This window comes from Myodes glareolus, chromosome 2 (genome assembly GCF_982192425.1).
Source record: "Myodes glareolus chromosome 2, mMyoGla1.1, whole genome shotgun sequence".
Taxonomy (NCBI): Eukaryota; Metazoa; Chordata; class Mammalia; order Rodentia; family Cricetidae; genus Myodes; species Myodes glareolus.
In genome coordinates this window covers 111,289,147-111,311,135 of record NC_142027.1, presented here as the reverse complement: position 1 = coordinate 111,311,135, position 21,989 = coordinate 111,289,147, and the positions used below count along the sequence as shown (strand labels likewise).

The 21,989-nt window shown below is 49.6% G+C and overlaps 1 protein-coding gene across 5 annotated transcripts in view; it reads left to right on the top strand.

Annotated features, from left to right (window-relative positions):
• Positions 1-21,989, top strand: part of Mlxipl (MLX interacting protein like) — a 52,871-nt gene that overhangs the window by 21,830 nt on the left and 9,052 nt on the right. For 3 of the 5 annotated variants that reach the window (XM_087903555.1, XM_087903551.1, XM_087903550.1), the window contains exons 2-8: positions 5,598-5,704; positions 14,628-14,710; positions 14,852-14,941; positions 15,200-15,244; positions 16,625-16,826; positions 16,912-17,034; positions 21,792-21,976. In XM_087903555.1, the coding sequence (XP_087759681.1) occupies positions 14,900-14,941; positions 15,200-15,244; positions 16,625-16,826; positions 16,912-17,034; positions 21,792-21,976 (597 nt within the window). In that variant the 5' untranslated portion in view covers positions 5,598-5,704; positions 14,628-14,710; positions 14,852-14,899. The remainder of the gene's footprint in view (positions 1-5,597; positions 5,705-14,627; positions 14,711-14,851; positions 14,942-15,199; positions 15,245-16,624; positions 16,827-16,911; positions 17,035-21,791; positions 21,977-21,989) is intronic. The other 2 variants (XM_087903554.1, XM_087903553.1) reach the window with 1 other exon arrangement.

Sequence of the window (21,989 nt, the reverse complement as noted above, 5' to 3'; positions counted from 1 at the left end):
ACATGGGGAAGAGGGGGATATCCTTCCTCCTCCCTCTCTCGTTGAGACAGGGTTGGACACTAGATCAAGCTATCCTGGAACTCTTGGCCTCCCCAAGAGCTGGAATTACAGGCATGAGGAGCCAGTAATGAGAACCCCACAAGAAGCCTAGGGTTCCCAGGTTCCCCCAAAGGGTCTCCCATTTCCCAACCACTCCCAACTCGGGCTTCCTACTTTGTCTACACAGCACTCAAGGCTGGCTTACTGGGCCTCCCAAGCCATATTATGAGCCAGAGAGGTTATAGGGAAATAGTACTCGGACGGACAGAACACACTCCCAAAACTGCTCCTTCAGAAGCTAGGGTAGAGAGCGCAGCGTTTCCTCCCCAAGAAGCCAGGACATTAAATTCTCCTAAATGGGATTCTAAACACCAAGGGTGGGAGAGGCCAAGTACACAGGAGTCTTTGGTTCTGCACCCTTGGTGATGGAAAAAAACAGAATATGGGCTGGGAGATTAGCTTTGCGAGTGACGGTTATTTGCAGCATCAAAGTGGCTGGAGAGCATGGGCTCCATAAAGTTGTCCTCTGACCTCCACCCTCCACCCCCCACCCCCGCAGGCCAAGCACATCCCTCCCAGTGATAAGAAATAAAAACCAAAACAAAAGTAAACACCCCATGCTCAAGCTCAAAATCCATTTGTGGGTGAGCATGCCTGGAATCCCAGAATTCAGACTGAGGAAGGAAGGTCAGGAGGTCAGGGTTAGCCTCTGCTGCATGGGAATTTAAGGTTCGGGGCTAGCCCAAGATACATGTCTCAAATAAATAAATAGATCCTGTCTCAAAGAAGGAAAGAGAGAGAGAGAGAGAGAGAGAGAGAGAGAGAGAGAGACTTTCAAAGACAACCCCCCTCCCGTGATAGGGGTTCTGTGAAGCAAAGGGGATTTCAGAGGGTGAGAATCTCCAGAGAGCAGCTAGAGAGATGGGTGGGGCTTGGGCAAGCAGGCAGGGGGTCCAGTGGTGGGTGGAACTGGTCAGTTAGACAGGGAGAAGGCCGCCTGCACCCGCCTGCGTACTTCACCCTCGCCAAGGATCTTCTGGCACACTGTGTTCCCTGGTTCTGTGGGTGGAAGCCCCAGGGAGGACAGCTGTAAAACTTTCAAGAAGGCTCTTGTCTCGGGAGTGCTGGCACGGGTCTGTCATCCCAACACTGCTGGCTGAGGCAGGAGGATGAGGATCCAGACCAGCCTGGGCTGCATAGCGAGTCCCCTGTATTAAACAAACTGACAACAAAGAGGGACTGGGGAAATAGCTCTGTTGGTTAAGTGTTTGCCTTGGGAGTTTGGGGCCCTGAGTCCAATCCCCAGAACCCACAGAGAAAAGAGCCCGGCTTGCCAGTGTGTGCTTGCGGTCCTAGTACTGAGCCCAGAGACAGATGGATGCTTGTGGCTCCAAGGTCGGTCAGCTTCGCTTACTTGGTGGGTGAGTCCCAGGTCAATGAGACTGTCTCAGAAGCTAAGGTGGAGCCGGGCAGTGTTGGCACTCAAGAAGCAGAGGCAGGCAGATCTCTGTGAGTTCGAGGCCAGGCTGGTCTACAGAGTAAATTCCAGGACAGCCAGGGCTACACTCAGAAACTCTGTCTCGGAAAACAACAACAACAAAACCCCAAGGTGGAGAGCATCTGAGGAGCCATATTTAAGAATGGTCCTCTGGTCTCTACAAGCCTAACCTTCCCTTCCTTTTCCCCTTCCCTCTTCTGAGATTTTCTGTTTATCCCCCATTACTCACAGCTTTTGAACCTTGGCCCTAGAATTTTTTTTTTTTAATCGAACCAGTCTCTTCCCCTCACATGCATCCAACCAAATCCTTTCCTTTTGGCTTGATCTTATCACGGACTCATCTCCCTCAGCCTAGGCTACCAACCCTCTGAGGGAGCTGGAGGCCCGACAGCAGAAGGCTGAGGTAGGACCCTGGGTGAGCGAAACCTAACGGTTGCTGGGTTACAGACAGGGACCACAAACTCAGGAGTGTCCCCCATTCACCCCACACCACCAAAGAAGCTGCCTCAGGAAAAATCCACGTCCCCCACCCAATCATGTTGCCTTACTGGACAGATGGTATTTATCTAGCTCTGGGAGGTAGGGGGCCAGCCATCAGGCTAGGGGTGGCCTATTTGGGTAATGAAGCCTGTTGCGTTCTGAGGTGGCAACCCCTGCCACCCCACATCCCACACCCTGGCAGCCACCATTAACCTAAAACAAATACTGGAGCTTGGAGACCAGAAAGGAGAGGAGGCCCAATGACCCATGCACTCACGGTAGTACAGGAAGAAAGGAAAAAACGAATCAGGTGGCCATCTACCCACCGCTTACCCAGATCATGAGGGGAGCCACCAGGAGAGTAGGCCTGACTTTGTGTGTGCATATATTGTTCTGAGGATGGAATCCAGGTCTTGTCCAGTTCCTGGACAAGCTCTCCGTCATTGACCCACATCCCCAGCCCCTCACTGGGGGATTCTAGAAAGTCCTCTATAGCAGACCCACACCCCCAAACCCAGCCTGTCTTTATGAAAGGCTAATTCTTTTTTTAATATAAAAGATTCATTTGTTTAGTATCTACAGTGTTCTGCCTACACGCATGCATGCATGACAGAAGAGGGCACTAGATCTCTTTACAGATGGTTATGAGTCACCATGTGGTTGCTAGGAATTGAACCCAGGTCCTCTGGAAGATCAGCCAGTGCTCTTAACCACTGAGCCATCTCTCCAGTCCCTGGAAGGCTAACTCTTAGGGCCTCCTTGAGCAAGAAGAGAAAAAATAGATCAGAGTGGCTTGGATGCAGGCTTGGCTTGTAGACAATGAAGAAAGAAGGTAGGAAGGGATAAGGGTGAGGTGGGGAGGTGTCCAAGGTCTTTATCATCTTCATCTTGGCCTCTTGGGTCAGCTTCCAGGCGGTGATAATGTGACCTGTTCTCAGAGGGAACTTTGGAGCTGAAGTCATTACCTATGTTCAACTCCTTCCCACTATGTACTCTGTGGATCCCTAGGTTAAGGTCAAGATTAAGATTCTGTTTCCATGCTGTCTTCCTTTGGCCAAATGATTCTTTCCATTATGCTACTGGGAGAAAGGCATGGCTTTCTGCTTCCTCTAGATGGCCACACATGTGCTGTGGGCACACGGGCACTTCCTTCTTATCCCAGCAAACTGTCTTCTTCCCCTAAGTCTCTTATGGGCAAATCTATGGGAGCCCGTGTGACTGGCAAGCAAAAAGGGACTGGAAGCGAGGCATGGTGATACACACAATAAATCTCATCACTCAGGAGGCAGAGTCAGACATATCTCTGTGAGTTCAAGGCCAGCCTGGTCTACATAGTAAATTCTAGGCCAGCCAGGGCTACATCCTTACTATGTCCCTTTGGAAACGACTCTTTTCCTCCCTGACCGTGAGGAAGTCCATTTCATCCTATCCCTCAGAAGTGGATGTTTGGGGCTAGAGAGATGGTTTGGTTGATTAGGAGGATTTGCTCATCTTTCAGAGGACCCAGGTTTGGTTCCTGGAACCCACATGGCAGCTCATAGTTATCTGTAACTCCAGTCCCAGGGAATCTGATGCCATCTTCGGGGCCCTTGTGGGCACCAGGCATGCAAGTGGTACAGGTAGACACTCATACATATAAAATAAATATCAATAAAACCTGTTATTTAAAAAAAAGATGTAATAAATGGGTATGAGAAGCTGGACACAGTGGTGCACACCTGTAGTCCCAGCACTTTAGAAGCAGAGGAAGGAAGGAGGATCAGGAGTTCAAGGCCAGCCTTGGCTATGTACTGAGCCCAAGATTACACACTCAAGACTTACTCTATGCTGTCTGAAGCTAGGAAAGACCCTCTCTCAAAGACGAAAGGCAGGGAGAGATGTGAGAGCCTTCCATAATGGAGCACACCTCCTATACCTGCAGTACTGAGGATGCTGAGGCAGAAGGATTTCCTTGTTTTTTTAAAAAAGCTTTTTATTAGCCTATATTAATTATACACCATTATGTGTTAATTTTACACCTTTATGGCGTTTTACACACGTGTACAATGTATTTGAATTACACCCTTCTGTCCTCACCCACTGCAGCTCACATCCTTCCTCTTCCTAGTTCCCTTCTATTTTCATGTCTTACTTTTATAGGGAGGGATTTCCTGTGCAGCCATGGCTGTCCTGGAACTTGCTCTGTAGCCCAGGCTGGCCTCGGACTCAGAGCTCCACCTGCCTCTGCCTCCCAAATGCTGGGATTAAAGGCGTGCGCCACTGCCAGTGTCATATCTTACAATTTTAAATAACTGTGTGTGTGGGGGGGTGAATACCTTGGCGTGGTGGTCAGAGGACAACTTGTTGGAGTCTGTTCTATAGCCCTCCACCATGGGGGTCATGAGGATCAAACTCAGGTCACCAGACTTGACAGCAAGCACCCTTACCTCCTTACCTGCTGAGCTGTCTAACTGGCCATCATGCCTTTTCCTGTTGTTACCTAGAGAGTTTAGGGTGGCTATAACTTCATGGCTGAGGGATTATTTGTAGGAGCATGGGCTTTCGACCAGTGTCTTTACAGGTGTAGAGACCGTCTCACCCTCTCCCAGCAGCTGCCAACTGCCTATAGATTCTTATTGGGGGGCCTCTAGAGTCCTCCTCAAGGAGGGGTGGGGCTTCTAGAGTTCTCCTGGGGCCTCTAGAGTCCTCCTGGTGGGGGGGGGGAAAGGTGGGGTCTTTAGAGTCCTCCTTGAGGAGGGGTGGGGCCTCTAGAGTCCTCCTCGGGGAGGGATGCGGTCTTTAGTGTCTCTCTGTGATTTCTAATTCCAGGCCAGCCTGGACTATCTATAGAAAACTGTTGGGCTGCTAGGCAGTGGTAGTAATTCCAGCACTCGGGAGGCAGAGGCAGGCGGATCTCTGTGAGTCTGAAGCCAGCTTGGTCTACAGAGCGAGTTCCAAGACAGGCTCCAAAAGCTATAGAGAAACCCTGTCTGGGGTGGGGGACAAAAAAAAAGTAGAAAAGAAAGGAAGGGAGAAAGAGAGAGAGAGAGACAGAGACAGAGAGAGAGAGAGAGAGAGAGAGCGCAGGAAAGATTCTTGGACTGGAGCGATGGCTTACTGGGCAAGAGCACTGCCTGCTCTTCCAAGGACCCAGGTTCAATTTCCAGCACCTATGGCAGCTCACAACTGTCTATCACTCCAGTTCCAGGAAATTTGACACCCTCACGCAGACAAATGTACAGGCAAGACACCAATAAAAATAAAAATAAATCTTAAAAAAAACTCTTTCTCCTTCTGCGCTCGCGCACGCACGCACGCATGCACACATGCACGCACGCACGCGTGCACACGCTGGATGTGGAAACTCTTCTCCTTGAGGCCAATGGACAGCATTACCAACTTGGGATGAGAGGAGATAACCAATAGATACAGAGTGGGGACTAGATGGCATTTGTAAGGTTTCAAGCCTACTAGATTATAGACAGGATGTGGGGATTCTGGGGACGTTCCAGCCATAGTTAGACGGCTGCTGTTGAAATGCTTCCATCTTCTCTCTCCCTGCCCTTACTCTGATAGCTTTCCCTCTCTCCCTCTCCAATAGCGGCAAGCTGGTTTCTCCCAAGTGGAAGAACTTCAAAGGCCTCAAATTGCTGTGCCGGGACAAGATCCGCCTCAACAATGCCATCTGGAGGGCCTGGTACATTCAGTGTGAGTGGGCGCCATGGGTCCCTCAGGGTTGGGAGGGTTCCTTCGAGCCAGAGGGCTCCATTCCTAGAACCCAGAGCCAGCTCCTGCAGAGCACATGACGTCGGTATTGTAGGGAGAGCGAGCCCTCAGTGCGAGGATCCTTGAGCATCCTCTGGCCTTCAGAGGGTCTTGAGGGTCTCAGAGGGTCTTGAGGAACATGTGCCAAAGGGTGCTTTTTTTTTTTTTTTTTTTTTTTTAGTTTTTTAGATAGTGTTTCACTGTAGCTTTGGAGTCTGTCCTGGAACCAGCTCTGTAGACCAGGCTGGCCTAAAACTCACAGAAATCCACCTGTCTCTGCCTCCCGAGTGCTGGGATTAAAGGCGTTTGCCACCACCACCCGGCTCAAGGTCACTTTCTTTTTTTTAAATTAATTAATTAATTATATATACAATATTTTGTATATATATTTATTATATATACAATATTTTGTATATATATTTATTATATATACAATATTATATTATATATTGTATATACAATATTCTGTCTTCATGTATGCCTGAAGGCCAGAAGAGGGCACCAGACCTCACTACAGATGGTTGTGAGCCACCATGTGGTTGCTGGGAATGGAACTCAGGACCTTTGGAAGAGCAGGCAATGTTCTTAACCTCTGAGCCATCTCTCCAGCCCCCCCCCCAAAGGTCACTTTCTAAGGTGAGACAAGGACAAGATACAGCTGAGGGCACTTTGAAAGCTCTGAAGGAGGCAGCAGTGGATGCTAATTCAAGACCCAACCCATTCACCAGCCCCTACTTGAGATTCTCTGGAAAAGAAACCAGTTAGAATCAGAGCTCAGTGATAGAGCACATGCCCAGAGGCCCCCAGTGAGGGGCTGGGGTGTGACTCAGTGGTAGAGCACCTGCCTAGAATCCCCCAGTGAGGGGCTGGGGTGTGGCTCAGTGGTAGAGCTCCTGCCTAGACTCCCCCAGTGAGGGGCTGGGGTATGGCTCAGTGGTAGAGCCTAGAATCCCCCAGTGAGGGGTTGGGGTGTGGCTCAATGGTAGAGCCCCTGCCTAGAATCCCCCAATGGGGGACTTGGGTGTGGTTCAGTGGTAGAGCACATGCCCAGAGGCCCCCAGTGAAGGGTTGGGGTGTGACTCAGTGGTAGAGCACCTGCCTAGAATCCCCCAGTGAGGGGCTGGGTCTCAGTGGTAGAACAGCTGCCTAGAATCCCCCAGTGTGGGTCTAGGGGAGTCATCCAGTGGTAAAATGTCTGCCTAGAATCCATCAACGAGTGAGAGGCTGGGGATGTGGGTCAACAGTAATACACTTACCTATAATGTTCAAGTTCCTGGGTTCCATTTCCAGTAGCACAAAAAGGATATGTATATGTGGGGGCATTTACATACCCCACTAGTCCGATTGCAATGCTTAGTAAATGAAGAAACTTTTGCACAGATCAGCCTGTGCCCTCCCTGGCTCTCCTGGAACTCCTCCATAGACCAGGCTGGCCTCAAACTCTGAGATCTGCCTGCTTCTGCCTCCCAAGTGCTAGAATTAAAGATATGCACCACCACTGCCCAGCAATACCAGCTGTTCAATGAACATCCTATAGGTACCTGGTGTGGTTTAGGCAGATGTTGGGAAAAAGAAAAACAACAGGACTTATGTCACTCAGACAGATTTCTTGTCTCTGCTTCTTCCTTGGCTGTTTGACTTCAAGCAAGTCAATAGCTTAGCCTCTTAGAACCACGTCCCTATCTATCCAATGATGGCTGGTGTGTTAAAGACAGATACAAGAGGGCCTAGCACTAAGATGAGGTTCAGTGAATGATATTACCCAGAGAAGGTTACAGTCATATATTTGGGGACAACCCCTCTGTGGCAAGACAATAGAATCAAAGGCTGTGCTGGGCTGGGAACCCAGCCCTGGAGAAATACATTTACTTTTGTCGTCTCTACTGGCCTGCTGGATCCCATCCAAGCAGAAGGGAACTGTGAGACTCCAGGTTCTGTTGATCCATATGCCCAACACTTGAATAAATTATCTTATTTAATATTCAAAAGCAGGACTGGAGAGATGGCTCAGTGGTTAAGAGCTCTGCCTGCTCTTCCAAAGGTCCTGAGTTCAATTTCCAGCAACCACATGGTGGCTCACAACCATTTGTAATGAGATTTGGTGCCCTCTTCTGGCCTGCAGGGATACATGCAGGCAGAGCACATATAAATAATAATAATAATAATAATAATAAAGATTCAAAAGCAGTCAGGCATGGTTAGAGGCAGAGGCAGGAGGATCTTGGTGAGTGTGTCTGCATTGTGAGTTTCAGACCAGCCAGGTCTACATGGTGAGACACTGTCACAAACAAGAAGGAAGAGGAGGGAGTACAGGGGGCGGCGGCAGCGGGCATGGCAGCATCTAACTTGGGGGACAATAGCAGAGGGGCCTTCTTCATCCAGTCCACTGTGTAGCAAGGTCCAAACCACCCTGAGCTACTGAAATCCTATCTGAAACAGATGTGGGGGCATCAGGACACATTCCTGGGGAACGTTTCCAGACCCTCCCTTCTCAGTTGTATAGCATCTTTTGCACTAGGGAATCCCCAAGTGAAGGACTGGGGTGTGGCTCAGCGGGAGAGCACTTGCCTAGATGCCCCCAGTGAGGTGCATGGAACCACAAGCTTTTTGCAGGGCTTCTCTGTGTCATGTCACTGAGAAGTTATCTGATGGGCTGTAGGTGAGTTAGGAAGCTGGAAAGCAAGGATGGGGGAGGGCGAAGTCTCCCCACCTTGGTGTTCTCTTTTCATGCTAAAACTAGATGGGCACACATATACTGTTGGCACCGCAGAAGTTAATTCATCTTTTCCTTTGCCCCCTTCCTTCCCCCTCCCTCCATTTCTTTCTGTGTGTCTATGCAGGTGTACATGGATTTGTCAAGGCAAAGGTCCTACTGTTATTCTATCTCATTGCCACAAACAAAGTAGATGAGACTTGCTGGCCAAGGAGGTGAACCTCAGGGATCCACTGGGGTGTAAAACATGCACCCAGCTTTTTGTAAACATAAATTGTGGGCTTTGAACGTCGGTCCTAATGCTCCCAAAGATTTTACTACCTGCACCATTCTCAGCTCCCTTCAGCTGCCAAGCCTTTCTTCTTTTTGTTTTTAAAAACAGGATCTCAGGGGCTGGAGAGATGGCTCAGAAGTTAAGAGCATTGCCTGCTCTTCCAGAGGTTCTGAGTTCAATTTCCAGCAACCACATGGTGACTCACAATTATCTGTAATGAGATCTGGTGCCCTCTTCTGGCCTGTAGGTAGAACACTGTATACATAATAAATAAATAAATCTTTAAAAGAAAGAAGAAAGAAAAGAAAAGAAAAGAAAAGAAAAGAAAAGAAAAGAAAGCTGGGCGGTGGTGGTACACACCTTTAATCCCAGCAGGAGGCAGAGGCCGGTGGATCTCTCTGAGTTCGAGGCCAGCTGGTCTACAGAGCAAGTTCCAGGACAGGCTCTAAAGCTACAGCAAACCCCGTCTCAAAGAAACAACAAACAAACAGATAAACAAAAAAGCAGGGTCTCTTGTACCCCGGGTTAGACTTGAATTCAGTGTGTAACCAAGGGTGACCTTGAACTCCTGAACTTCTTCCTTTCTCCACCTCCTGAGTGCTGGCAGAATGGAGGATCACCACCACCCCTGTTTTCTTTCCTTTCTCTCTCCTCTTCTTCCGTCTCCTTTTTTTTAAAAAAAAAAATATTTATTTATTATACATACAGGGTTCTGCCTGCATGTGTGCCTGCAGGCCAGAAGAGGGCACCAGATCTCATTACCAATGGTTGGGCTTAGCTCAATGGTAGAGCACCTACCTAGAATCCCCCAGTGAGGGGCTGGGGTGTGGCTCAGTGGTAGAGCATCTGCCTAGAATCCCCCAATGAAGGGTTGGGGTGTGTTGCTCAGTGGTAGAGCTCCTGCTTAGAATCCCCAGAGAGGGGCTGGGGTGTGTGGTTGGCAGGGTTTAGCAGTATCACATTTGCAAAGTATGCAAGAGGCCCTAGGTTCAATATTCAACATTACAATCAATAAATAAATTTGAAAAATTAGGGAGCTGGAAAGCCAGGTGGGCATGGCTTCGCCCCCCTCTCAAGGTTCTGGGGGCTGAAGAGATGGATTAGTGGTTAAGAGAACTTGTTGCTTTTGTAAAGGACCTCGGTTTGGTTTCTAGTACCCACACAGTGACTCCCAACCCCAGTTTCAGAGGGTCTGATGCCCTCTTCTGCCCTCCACAGCTACCAGGTACACATATACACATACAGGGGAAACACTCGGACCTCCACAGGAACCAGGCACACACACACACACACACACACACACACACACACACACACACGGGAAATACTCTGACCTCCACAGGAACCAGGCACACACACACACACACACACACACACACACACACACACACACAGGGGAACTACTCTGACCTCCACAGGAACCAGGCACACATGCACACATACAGAGGAAACACTCTGACCTTCACAGGAGCCAGGCATATGTGTGCGTGTGTGCGTGCTCACACACACACACACACACACACACACACACGGGAGACATTCATGCATGTAAAATAAAATAGATAAACCTTTAAAACATTTTTAAGTTCCTTAAAAGGTGATGATGTAGGCCTGGAATTTCAGCTACTGTAGAGGCTGAGACAGGAGGATGACCAGTTAAGTTCCATCTGAACTGCACAGGATGACTGTATAAAAACAAAGCAAAACTATATAAAAGAGGACAGGCCAAATGACTTGGTGGATAAAGGTGTTGTCCCCACTGAGGTCGATGATCTGAATTGTGTTTCCTGAACCCATATGAAGATGGGAGGAGAGAACCAAACAGAAAGTCCTTTTCTGACTTCTATACGTGTGCCGTGGCACACATGTGTTCCTCCTTCTTATCACACAAAATAAAGAAATGTAATAAGAATCTAAAACATTGAGCCAGGTAGTGGTGGTGCACGCCTTTAGTCCCAGCACTTGGAAGGCAGAGGCAGATGGATCTCTGTGAGTTGGAGGCCAGCCTGGTCTACAAGAGAGCGTTCCGGGACAGCCAAGACTGTTACAAAGAGAAACCCTGTCTCGAAAAATAAAACAAAGCAAAAATCTAAAACATCATAATAATAGCAAAGTTGTGGATGTAGCTCAGCGGTAGAGGCTCTAAATTCAATCCCTAATGGGGGACAAAAGGACTTGTGGAGGAAGCTTGACCTCCATCTCTGAAGAAAGTGTCATTCTCATCTCACCCATCAGGGGGCGCTACAGCCCCTCCGCAGGTCCCCATCTCCATCCTGCCTGCACTTCTTCCTTCCGTCCACCACTCGTCTTCGATGTTCCCAAAGCCTCTTGATTTCTCCTCAGCGCTGCCAGGGCACTTTGCTCCTCTCCCCGGACAGGAGGGACTTTCCAGTTTACCTTATCTATCCCAGGTTTATTTGTTTTCCTTATCTGTACTGCTGTGAGCAGCCCTGACTTATCCCTGAGCCTCTCACCCCGGCATTGGTCCCCCACAAAGGGTTGGACAGTGAATGGCAAATGAAGGAAAATGCACAGAATCCCCGAAGTGAGGGGCTTGGGGAGGGTGCAGTGGTAGAGCAAATGCATGGAGGATATGATTGGTGTTAAATGAAACCCGACACAGCCCTGTGTACAGAACACAGGGTCCCTGAGCAGGGGAGGAGACAGGCAGGGTCCAGTCGTTCCTCGATAATTTTTCCTGGTGTTCATGTCCTCATTTGGGAAGCCAGGAGGGAGATACTCTGGAAGACTTCCTTGTTCTAGGACCCTGGTAATCTACACACCCGAGGGTCCATCCTTTTGTCTTCTCTTCTTCCTCCTTCTTTTTTGTTGGATCTCTCGTAGTCCAAGCTAATTTGAACTCAGACTCACAAAGAATAATCTTGACATTTTGATCCTTCTGCTTGCATTTTCCAAGTGATGGAAGCAGGCACGTGCCATCTCATTGGTCTGGAGTTTCTAGGTTCTTTCTCTTTCTCTCTCCTTCCCTCCTTGTTGCTCTTTGTGATACTGGGACTGGAACCCAGGGCCTCACATACACTAGTCAAGCACTATATACCACTGAGCCACATTTTCAGGCCTTCCCTGGGGCATTCTAGGCAGGTGCTCTACCACTGAGCCACACCCCAGCCCCTCACTGGGGATTCTAGGCAGGGGCTCTACCACTGAGCCACACCCCAGCCCCTCACTGGGGATTCTAGGCAGGGGCTCTACCACTGAGCCACACCCCAGCCCCTCACTGGGGGATTCTAGGCAGGGGCTCTACCACTGAGCCACACCCCAGCCCCTCACTGGGGGATTCTAGGCAGGGGCTCTACCACTGACTCACAATGCTATCACAGCACAGTCTGTGATGAAGGTCTGCTGAATCAATAGACCCTGGAAAGCAATGTGGAACATGGGAAGAAATCACAGGAAGACCTGGAGGAAGATGTTTCCTGTAGAATAAGACTAGAGAAGAGCCTGGTGACATGGCTCATGTCAGTAATTGACACTCAAGAAGCTAAGGCAGGAGGATCACAAGTGTGAGGCAATCCTGAACTATAAAAGGATCTTTTTCACAACTGTCTTAGGGCTTTTATTGCTGCGAAGAAGCACCATGACCATGGCAACTCTTATAAAGGAAAGCCTTTAATTGGGGCTGGCTTACAGTTCCAGAGGTTTAGTCCATTATGGTCATGTCAGGTAGCATGGTGGCAGACAAGCAGACATGGTGCTGGAGACGGAGCTGAGAGTTCTACATCCACATCTGCAGGCAGCAGAAGCAACTGTGTGCTACAGTGTGCTACACTAAGCATAGCTTGAGCGTAGGAGACCTCAAAGTCCATCCTCCGCAGTGACACACTTTGTCCTGTAAGGCGACACCCGCTCCAACAAAGCCACACCTCTTCTAATACCTCCACTCCCTATGAGGCCATTTTCTTTCAAACCACCACATAAATAAACCAGAGACAGGAATCTGGGGCTGCCAGATCAGGGGGAATTTGGAAACCTCCAAACTGAGTCTGGAGGCTATAGGGTGCTCTGGAGTGTTTTAGACCCATAGCAACAGAAATGATGACTGTCTGAGTGTGAGACTGGAGTCTGGGAGGTCCATGCATTACTCAGACTAAGGGGTGTGTGAGAAAGGATGGAGAGGAGGGGCTGGGGATGAACTGTCAGGGATCCTGCTGAGTTGGCATGGCTGGTCTGTGGATTGTCGGAAAGCCGGAAACTGCAGGTTTTTTTTTAAGATTTATTTATTTATTATGTATACAACATTCCTTCCATGTATGCTTGCATGCCAGAAGAGGGCACCAGATCTCATTATAGATGGCTGTGAGTCACCATGTGGTTGCTGGGAATTGAACTTAGGATCTCTGGAAGAGCAGTCAGTGCTCTTAACCTCTGAGCCATATCTCCAGCCCCACCTTTGCAGTTTTGGAAAATCAGTAGGAAGAAAATTCAGGGATTGGCAGGTGGCGGGAGATCAGGGAGAAAGTTCCTGGGGCTCATGGAGGGGGTGGGGGCTATGCATGGGGGCGAGAAGGATGGAGCTGGGCCTTCTGGGAAGGTACTGAGTTTCCAGACTGAAGAGGTGTGCGAGGTGTGGGTACCTGTGACAGCTACAAAATTTGGAGCAAGAATAGATGTTTATTTATTAGAGTAAGGAAAGGAAGGAAAATGAGGGGGAGCGAGTAGAAAAGAACCTGGAGATGAAGCAGGAGGATCAAGAGTTTGAAGATGGTCTAGAGAGATGGCTTAGTGGTTAAGAGTGCTGGCTGCATTTCCAGAGGTCCTGAGTTCAATTCCCAGCATCTACATGGCATCTATATACACAGTCATTGGTAATGGGATCCACTGTGCAGATGTACATGAAGACAGCATAATCTTAATAGTAAATCTTTTTTATCTTTAAGGTTTATTTTTAGATATATTGGTGTTTTGCCTGCATGTATGTCTATATGAGGTCACCAGATTCCCTGGAACTGGAATTACAGATATTTGTGAGCTGCCATGTGGTTGCTGGGAATTGAGTCCAGGTTCTCTGGAAGAGCAGCCAGTGTTCTTAACTACAGAGCCATCTCCCCAACCCCCCAAAATTTCTTTTTGAAAAAAGTTTGAGAGGCTGGGCAGTGGTGGTGCAGGTCTTTAATTCCAGCACTCAGGAGGCAGAGGCAGGCAGATCGCTGTGAACTCGAGACCATCCAGGTCTACAGAGTGAGTTTCAGGACAGACAGAGCTGCACAGAGAAACCCTGTCTCAAAAAAAAAAAAAAAAGAAAGAAAGATAGAAAGAAAAAGAAAAAAGACTTTGATGACAGTCTAGGCTACATAATCATTCATTCCAGGCTAGCCCAAATTATAATAAATAGCAAAGATATGTGTCAAAATAGAAAATATTTTACCCAAGACCTGATGATGTGTCTTCTCGGTACATTTGCTCCCAACCAGCCATTGAAGACGGGGTGTGACTCAGCAATAGAGTGCTTAGAACCTCCCAGTGAGAGGTGGGGGTGTGATTCAGTAGTAGTGCTTGTGAAGACTGAGAGAGAGAGAGGGAAAGTGGGAGGGAGGGAGAGAAAAAGGGAGAGAAGGGGAGGAAGAGTTGGCTTCGTGGGTCGTGAACTTGTCTAGAACGCAGGAAGCCCTGGGTTCCTTAGCCAGCATTGCACAGAATTGGCATGGTGGTGCGCTTGGGAGGCTGAGGCAGAAGGACCGAGAGTTCAAGGCCATCCTTAGCTACCTAATGAGTTTGGGACTAGCGAAGGACCAATGTCTTAAAAGAAAAGCAAAAAGAAAAGGATCAGGCAGGATTATAAAGTGTGTCACTCGACTTCCAGTCTCCTAGGGTGGAGGATGAGAGGTCTGGGTGCCTCTGACCTGGCCCTCTTCCCTCAGATGTGCAGCGGAGGAAGAGCCCAGTGTGTGGCTTTGTGACCCCTCTGCAGGGGTCTGAAGCAGATGAGCACCGGAAACCTGAGGTAGCTGTTGATGGACTGCCCATCCCTCTGCTTATCCACCCAGAGGTTCCTTCCCGCGGCGGGGATTGGGTGTGAGATGGGATATGGGAGGCCCGACCACTTAGGGCATCACCCTGAGCCCTGACACCTGCCCTCCCCCAGGCTGTCGTCCTGGAGGGGAATTACTGGAAGAGGCGCATCGAGGTGGTGATGCGCGAATACCACAAGTGGAGAATCTACTACAAGAAGCGGGTCAGTGGGACTGGCAGGGGCAGAGCATCCCCTTGGGGCATAGAAGAGCCCTAGAGGGGATCCCATGGTCCCACCCTAACCTGTACCCTCGAACCTCCCCTCCCGCTTTAAGTCCCAGCATGGTAGCCACAGGGTTTCCCCAGGGCCAGTTTCTCTCCCTGGGTGGTGGGAAGGGGCGGAGCCTGGGGGGAATGTGGGTGGAGGGTGCGTGGCTCAGTGGGAAGAAGGGATTCAGGGTCCAATTTTGTGTCCCCGCAGCTCCGTAAGTCCAGCAGGGAAGGGGATCTCCTGGCTCCCAAGCAGGTGAGTGTTCAGTAAGTCTTGTTAGGCGTCAAGAAAGGGCATCTGGAAAGTTGGAAACTGAAAAATTGAAAATGGCTGCCTGGTTGACCAGGACAGACTATGGGAGAGGTAACTGGGCATGAGAGGAATGGGCGTGGCCTCCACGTTGGTGTGGGTGCTGACTTCAATTTTCTCTTCTGAGGAAGATCTGTTGTGAGACAGGAGGATTGTAGTGAGTTCCAGGCCAGCCTGATTTAGATTATGAGTCCAGTGCCAGTGTAGACTGCAGAGTGAGAACTCCTTAAAAAAAGCAGTGGTGGCGCATACCTTTAATCCCAGCACTCGGGAGGCAGAGGCAGGCGGATCTCTGTGAGTTCGAGGCCAGCCTGGTCTACAAAACTAGTTCCAGGACAGGCACCAAAAACTACAGAGAAACCCTGTCTCGAAAAACCAAAGAAAGAAAAAGAAAAGAAAAAAGAAAAGCAAACCAAACAAACAAAAAGAAAAAAGAAAGAAAGAAAAGCAAACAGATGGTGGGAGGACTAAGGGAAAGGCATCCACAGGATGGAAGTTTCAGACAGAAGAAACCAGCAGACGGAAAGCCAGGCTAAGGTGGAAGCAAGAGGATTGCAAACTGAAGGTCAGTTCAGGATCTCTGAAGCTAGCTTAGAGGCTGTCTTCAAGAACAAAAATAAAAACAACTGAGACTTGGCTTATTGGTGCATGCCAACAATGCTACCGCTTAGGAGGTAGAGGCGGTAAGGTGGAGAGTTTAAGGCTATCCTCTGCTACACAGAGAGTCCGGGCTAGCCTGGGCTACATGAAATCCTGCCTCCAAAAATTAAAGCCAACAAGATGGGATGGTGCGTGCTTTTAATCCCAGCGTTTGGGAGGCTGAGGCTGTTGGGTCTTTGTGGGTTTGCAGCCTGGGTTACATAATGTGTTCCAGGCCAACTAGGGCTATATAGTGAGACTCTACCTTTTTTTGTTTTCAAGACAAGGTTTCTTTGTATAACAGCCGTGGCTGTCCTGGAACTCTCTCTGTAGACCAGGCTGTCCTTGAGCTCACAGAAATCCTCCTGTCTCTTCCTCCCAAGTGCTAGGATTAAAGCTGTGTGCCTCGACTGCCTGGCTGAGGCTCTATCTTTAAATAAATAAATAAATAAATAAATAAATAGCCAAACTACAGCCTAGAGAGCAGGAAGAGCTATTGACTGACCATCCTGGTGTGCATGGAGGGAGTTGTTAGAGGTTAGTAGGATGGCCTTGACCTTCAGCTGGTAAGCCAGGCCCTCCAAGGTGCTGTCGTCTTTAGGGCTTTCTCTCCAGGGTGGGGGATCACCTCAACCTCAGGCAGGGGTAACATGGAGGAGCAGGGCAGTGACCTCTGTGTCCTGCCAGGTGGAAGGTGGGTGGCCGCCACCAGAGCGATGGTGCGAACAGCTCTTCTCCAGCGTGGTGCCCGTGCTGCTTGGAGGCTCCGAGGAGGAGCCCGGGGCTCGACAGCTTCTGGACCTCGACTGCTTCTTGTCCGATATATCCGACACGCTCTTCACCATGACACAGCCCAGCCCCTCGTCCCTGCAGCTGCCCCCAGAAGATGGTGAGGAGAGAAAGGGGAAGGGGGAGAGGGGCTGAGCTGCCTCCCCTGCCTGCAGCCTCCAACCTCACGGTGATCTTCCCTTCAGCTTATGTTGGCAATGCTGACATGATCCAGCCAGACCTGACGCCACTGCAGCCCAGCCTGGATGACTTCATGGAGATATCAGGTGGGACAGGTCCTTCATCAGGAGGAAGGACAGACCGAAAGGGTCAGTCTAAGAAAAAAAATCCTGGGAGACTATAAGGCTTTGTGTAGTGGGAGGATGAACAAACGGTGTTGTAATTGTGTGTGTGTGTGTGTGTGTGTGTGTGTGTGTGTGTGTGTGTGTGTGCTTGTACATACGTGGTGTTCCCAAGAGCTCATGCCTACTAGGCAGAGGCTTTATCACTGAACCACGCCCCCCAGCCCCTCACTGGGGGATTCTAGGCAGGAGCTCTATCACAGATCCTTTATGGTCTAGCGTGGGAGAGTCCTTGGGTTTAATTATGAGCACTTCATAAGCCACTGTGACTGACAAGAGAATTCTAGGCATCAAATCTCTCTGAGCCTTTTTTTTTTCCTTGAGACAGAGTTTCTCAGTGTAGCCCTGGCTTTTCTGGAACTCACTATGTAGACCAGACTGGCCTTGAACTCATAGTGATTTGCCCACTTTTGCTTACTGAGTACTGGGATCAAAAGTGCGTGCCACTACATCTGGCTTAGAAGCATTAAATCTCTTAAAGCGGGGCTGGAGAGTTGGCTCAGCGGTTAAGAGAGAGCACTGGCTGTTCTTCCAGAGGACCAGGTTCAATTCCCAGCAACCATCTGCAATGAGGTCTGGTGCCCTCTTCAGGCCTGCAGACAGAACACTATATATATAATAAATAAAAATTTATCTCTTTAAGCATTTTAGACACTGGTAAGTTTCTCAGACTCCTCTCTTTTCCCAGGCTACTGAGTTACTGATGTGTTTCCAGAGATCCTGTCACACATATCAGTGTGAGCCCCTGAGGACAAAATCTCTTTCTTTCCCTCTCCTGTCTCTGGTTTTTCTTTTGAGACAGGTGTCTTAGTTAGGGTTTTATTGTCATGTGGCCATGGCAACTCTTATAAAGGAAAGCATTTAATTCGGCTGGCTTACAGTTCAGAGGTTTAGTCCATTGTCATCAGGGTGGGATATGGCGGCATGTAGGCAGACACGGTGCTGGAGCGGTAACTGAGAGTTCTACATCTGGATCTGCAGGCAGCAGGAAGAGACCGTGACACTGGGCCTGGCTTACCCTTCTGAAACCTCAAAGCCCGCACGCACCCAGTGATACACTTCCTCCGACAAGACCCCACCTCCTCCAACAAGGCCAACTTCCAATCATGCCACTCCCGATGAGCCTACTGGGGCCATCTCATTCAGATGTCCACCCCAGTTTTCTTTCTGTTGTTGTAACAGATACTCTGTCAAAAAGCCGCGTAGGGAAGGAAAGGGTTTAGCTTCCCTTCTGGGAAGTCCATCACTGAGGGAGGTCAGGGCAGGAACCATGGAGGCACCATGGAGGAACAAGGTATGCTGCTTAGGGTCCTCGTTGGGATGACCGTTGCTATCATGAAACACCATGACCAACAGCAGCTTGGGGAGGAAAGGGTTTATCTGGCTAAACTTCCTGCATCACAGTCCCTTGCTGAGGGAAGTCAGGACAGGAACTCAAACAGGACAGGAACCAGGAGGTAGGAGCTGATGCAGAGGCCATGAAGAGGTTGCTGCCTATTGTTGGTTCTTCATGACTTGCTCAGCCTGTTTTCTCATAGAAACTTGGGTCCCCTGCCCAGGGGAGACTCCAGCCACAATGGCCTGGGCCCTCCCCTTTCAACCACGAATTATGAAAATGCCCTACAGGCTTGCCTACGGCCTGATCTTAAGGAGGCGTTGTCTCAATTGGGCTCCCTCAAGTAGACATAAAATGAACCGGCACAATTAGATACCTCCTACGTCAATTAACAATCAAGACAGACAGACAGCCTGATCTAAGCAGTCCCTCGGTTATGGCCCCTTCTCAGGCTACTCTAGTAAACCATCAAGTTGACAGATAAAGTTAGCTAGGTTACGGGTCTTATGCAGTCCAGGCTGGCCTCAAACTTGCTGATGCCAAGGCTGCTCTGGATCCTCCTGTCTCTACCTCCCGTACTGGCATTAGAGGACTAGAGTGTGTATTTATTACCATGCCCAGAGCGTATGCCCTCTCCTCCCCGTCCCTCTATCTGCCACAGCCCACTTACTTGAGATAGACTTTCACTATGTAGCCCAGGGTGACCTTGAACTCATGACCCTTCTGTCTCAGACTCCTGAGTGCCTGGATTCCAGGTGTGGGTCACAAGGCCTGATACTGCTTGCTCCCTGTTTCCAATGGGGTCTTCCTTCCCCACAGTACTGTATTTTTTTCTTTGCTGATTGTATTTCTTTCTTTCTTTTTTTTTATTGTTGTTTGGTTTGTTTGTTTGATTGATTTTCGAGACAGAGTTTCTCTGTGTAGCCTTGGCTCTCCTGGAACTCATTCTGTAGATCAGGCTAGCCTCGAACTCAAGAGATCCTCCTGCCTCTGCCTCCTGCATGTATTTTTAGCTCATTGCTCTTCATAGACATGCATTTAGGAGCCTTCAAAGCCATGCTGGGGGTCACCTGGGAGTCAGAAAAATATCAGGGCTGAGCCTGTCTCGCTCAGACTTGAAGAGCAGAGTCTTTGAGAGAGAAGTTTCTTTCAGTGACATGTCCCCTTCGAAGCTCCTTCCTTACAGGGTCCTGGGCCTGCCATTCAAGAGGTGAGGCCTATCACATGGGTACTAGGGAATGAGGAACCACCCCTACCCCCACCGCCTGCCTTTGTCCTGGGAGGGTGGGGTCTGCCATGGGCAGAAGTGTTGATGGCAGTGCCCTGCAAGCCGGCCTGCCCCCAAGGACAGCAGTTCCATCTTGTCCCACAGACCCCTACCACAGGTAGGAGCTCAGCTGCGCCCACCCAGGCTCTGGGCAAAATGCAGAGGGGTGGGAGTTTGCAGTGGACGATGTTTGCGGGAGAGCATGGCTCTTCCAGAGCAGGTGGCTACAGTGACCCTCTGGAGCTGGCCCTGCTCGGGGAGAGAGAGCCTTGAGCCCACAGGGTTTCCATTCTGTCCTCGTTCTGGAAACCCCCGTTGAAGGTGCAAAATTCTACAGAGGCCGGGGGCTGGGGAAGGGCAGGTGCAGGGACAGAGGGTGGTTGGTTAGTGTGGGGACCAGGCCCAGAAAGAACTGGGGCTTGATGGGAAGCACTCTGGAGGCCGCCTGGAACAAGGTGGTTGTTTTGGCATGATGTGTTTGCCACAGGACAATGCTCTAATCTTGGATTTCGTGTGGCCCTTGGGGGATAGGGGTGGAACTCTGGTGACCACTTTCCGGTTCCTCCGTAGATCCTTTTGTAAAAAGTGGGGGCACAGGGCAACATACAACCACTTCTGATACTGGGAGAGATGTGGGCATGGCAGGTGTGTCCTCAGTCACATCAGACATCCAGGGACAATGTAGACAGGTGCTTCCTGTCACCACATACTGATACTCAGAACCTGTTTGGTTTTTCTGGCCAGGCCGAATCACCTAAGACAAACACCCATGCGTATACACACATGCCATGCACAACACATTTGCAAGCTCAAACACATATTTATACACACATATCACCACATACATACACAAATGCACACACATACATACAAAACTACCACACTCATACATGCTCATACACATGGGTAAACACATAAGCATATATACATGTACACACATAGCAACATGCATATATGTATATATACCATAGACATACACAAACATATGGAAGCCTACATGTATACATACATGCACATACACATGTACACAGCATGCACATGTGTGTATATATGCATGTGCATACTTTCACATATATACACGTGCTCTCGGACATGTATGTACACATATGCACACACATATACATATTACACTTCCATATACGCTCTCAACATTCATATACACACAAATACACATACCACATAGACACACACATACCATATAGGCATATATATATGCCCACCCTGACCCTATGACTTGGTCTTGAGAGGTGGCTTGTGTTAAAAGGTCTGACTAGTTCTCCTGGCTTGGGATTCTGGAGGGAAAATGAGGGAACACAGCTCACCAAACCCTATGGGGAGCTACCATGGTCTGCTCTGACCAGGATCTTGGGCACAGAACACATGCTGGTCAGGGTCAGAGAAAGGTGCCCGGAAGGGAGCGGGTAGGCGGGTGTCGCCCCAGCCCGGGATGTGGTTAGACTGTGAGCAGCCTGCTTCCCAAAACCAGAATAGCCCAGAACTTACACAACCCATACCCTAAACAATCTGGCTGCCTTGCCTGCCTCTCCTATAAACTTTTCAGGCTTCCTGGCTCCCTAGCACTCACACCCCAACTCTGAGCCCACTCTGTGTTCCCCAAATATCAGCCCAGGCTCCGCTCTTACAGCCTCAACTAAATGATCTTCCAACAAGTCTAACCTATGCCTGACCCACTGACCTCATGAACCTGCTCACCCTTGATTCATCCCTGACACACTGAGGCAACTCCCCTGTACCCCACCTTTTTCCTTCCCAGAACCTCTCTATGACCTCTTCTTTCTAGAATGCCAGCAGTGCTAAAAAGAGGAGCAGACACAGGGAGAAGAAGTGAGCCCAGTCTGGGGCTCCATGGGTGGGCAGCTTCCTGGGGTCCCTGCTCACTCACTCCCAGAGCCCAGCATCTCTCCCAGGACCATCCTGCCAATCTCCTACCGGTCTCTAGTGCAGCTTCCCCTGAGTGTGACAGACACCGTTTCACAGTCTCTCATGGAAGTCTTCCACCTCTCCTGGTCCCTATCCTACCTCTGCCCAGCATGGAGACTGTATCAAAGGCCTAGCCTGAGTCCTTAATATCATTTGCTCCCCTGTGTGTCCCGATTACAGATTTCTTCACCAATTACCGCCCCCCGCAGCCGCCCACATCCTCAAACTTCCTGGAGCCCCCCAGCTTTGGCCCCATGGCTGACTCCCTCTTCAGCAGTGGAATCCTGTGCCCAGAGATGCCACCTTCAGCCTCTGCTTCCTCCTCCTCGGGGATGACCCCTCTCTCAGGGACTACCCGCCTACAGGTGAGTGTGTCCT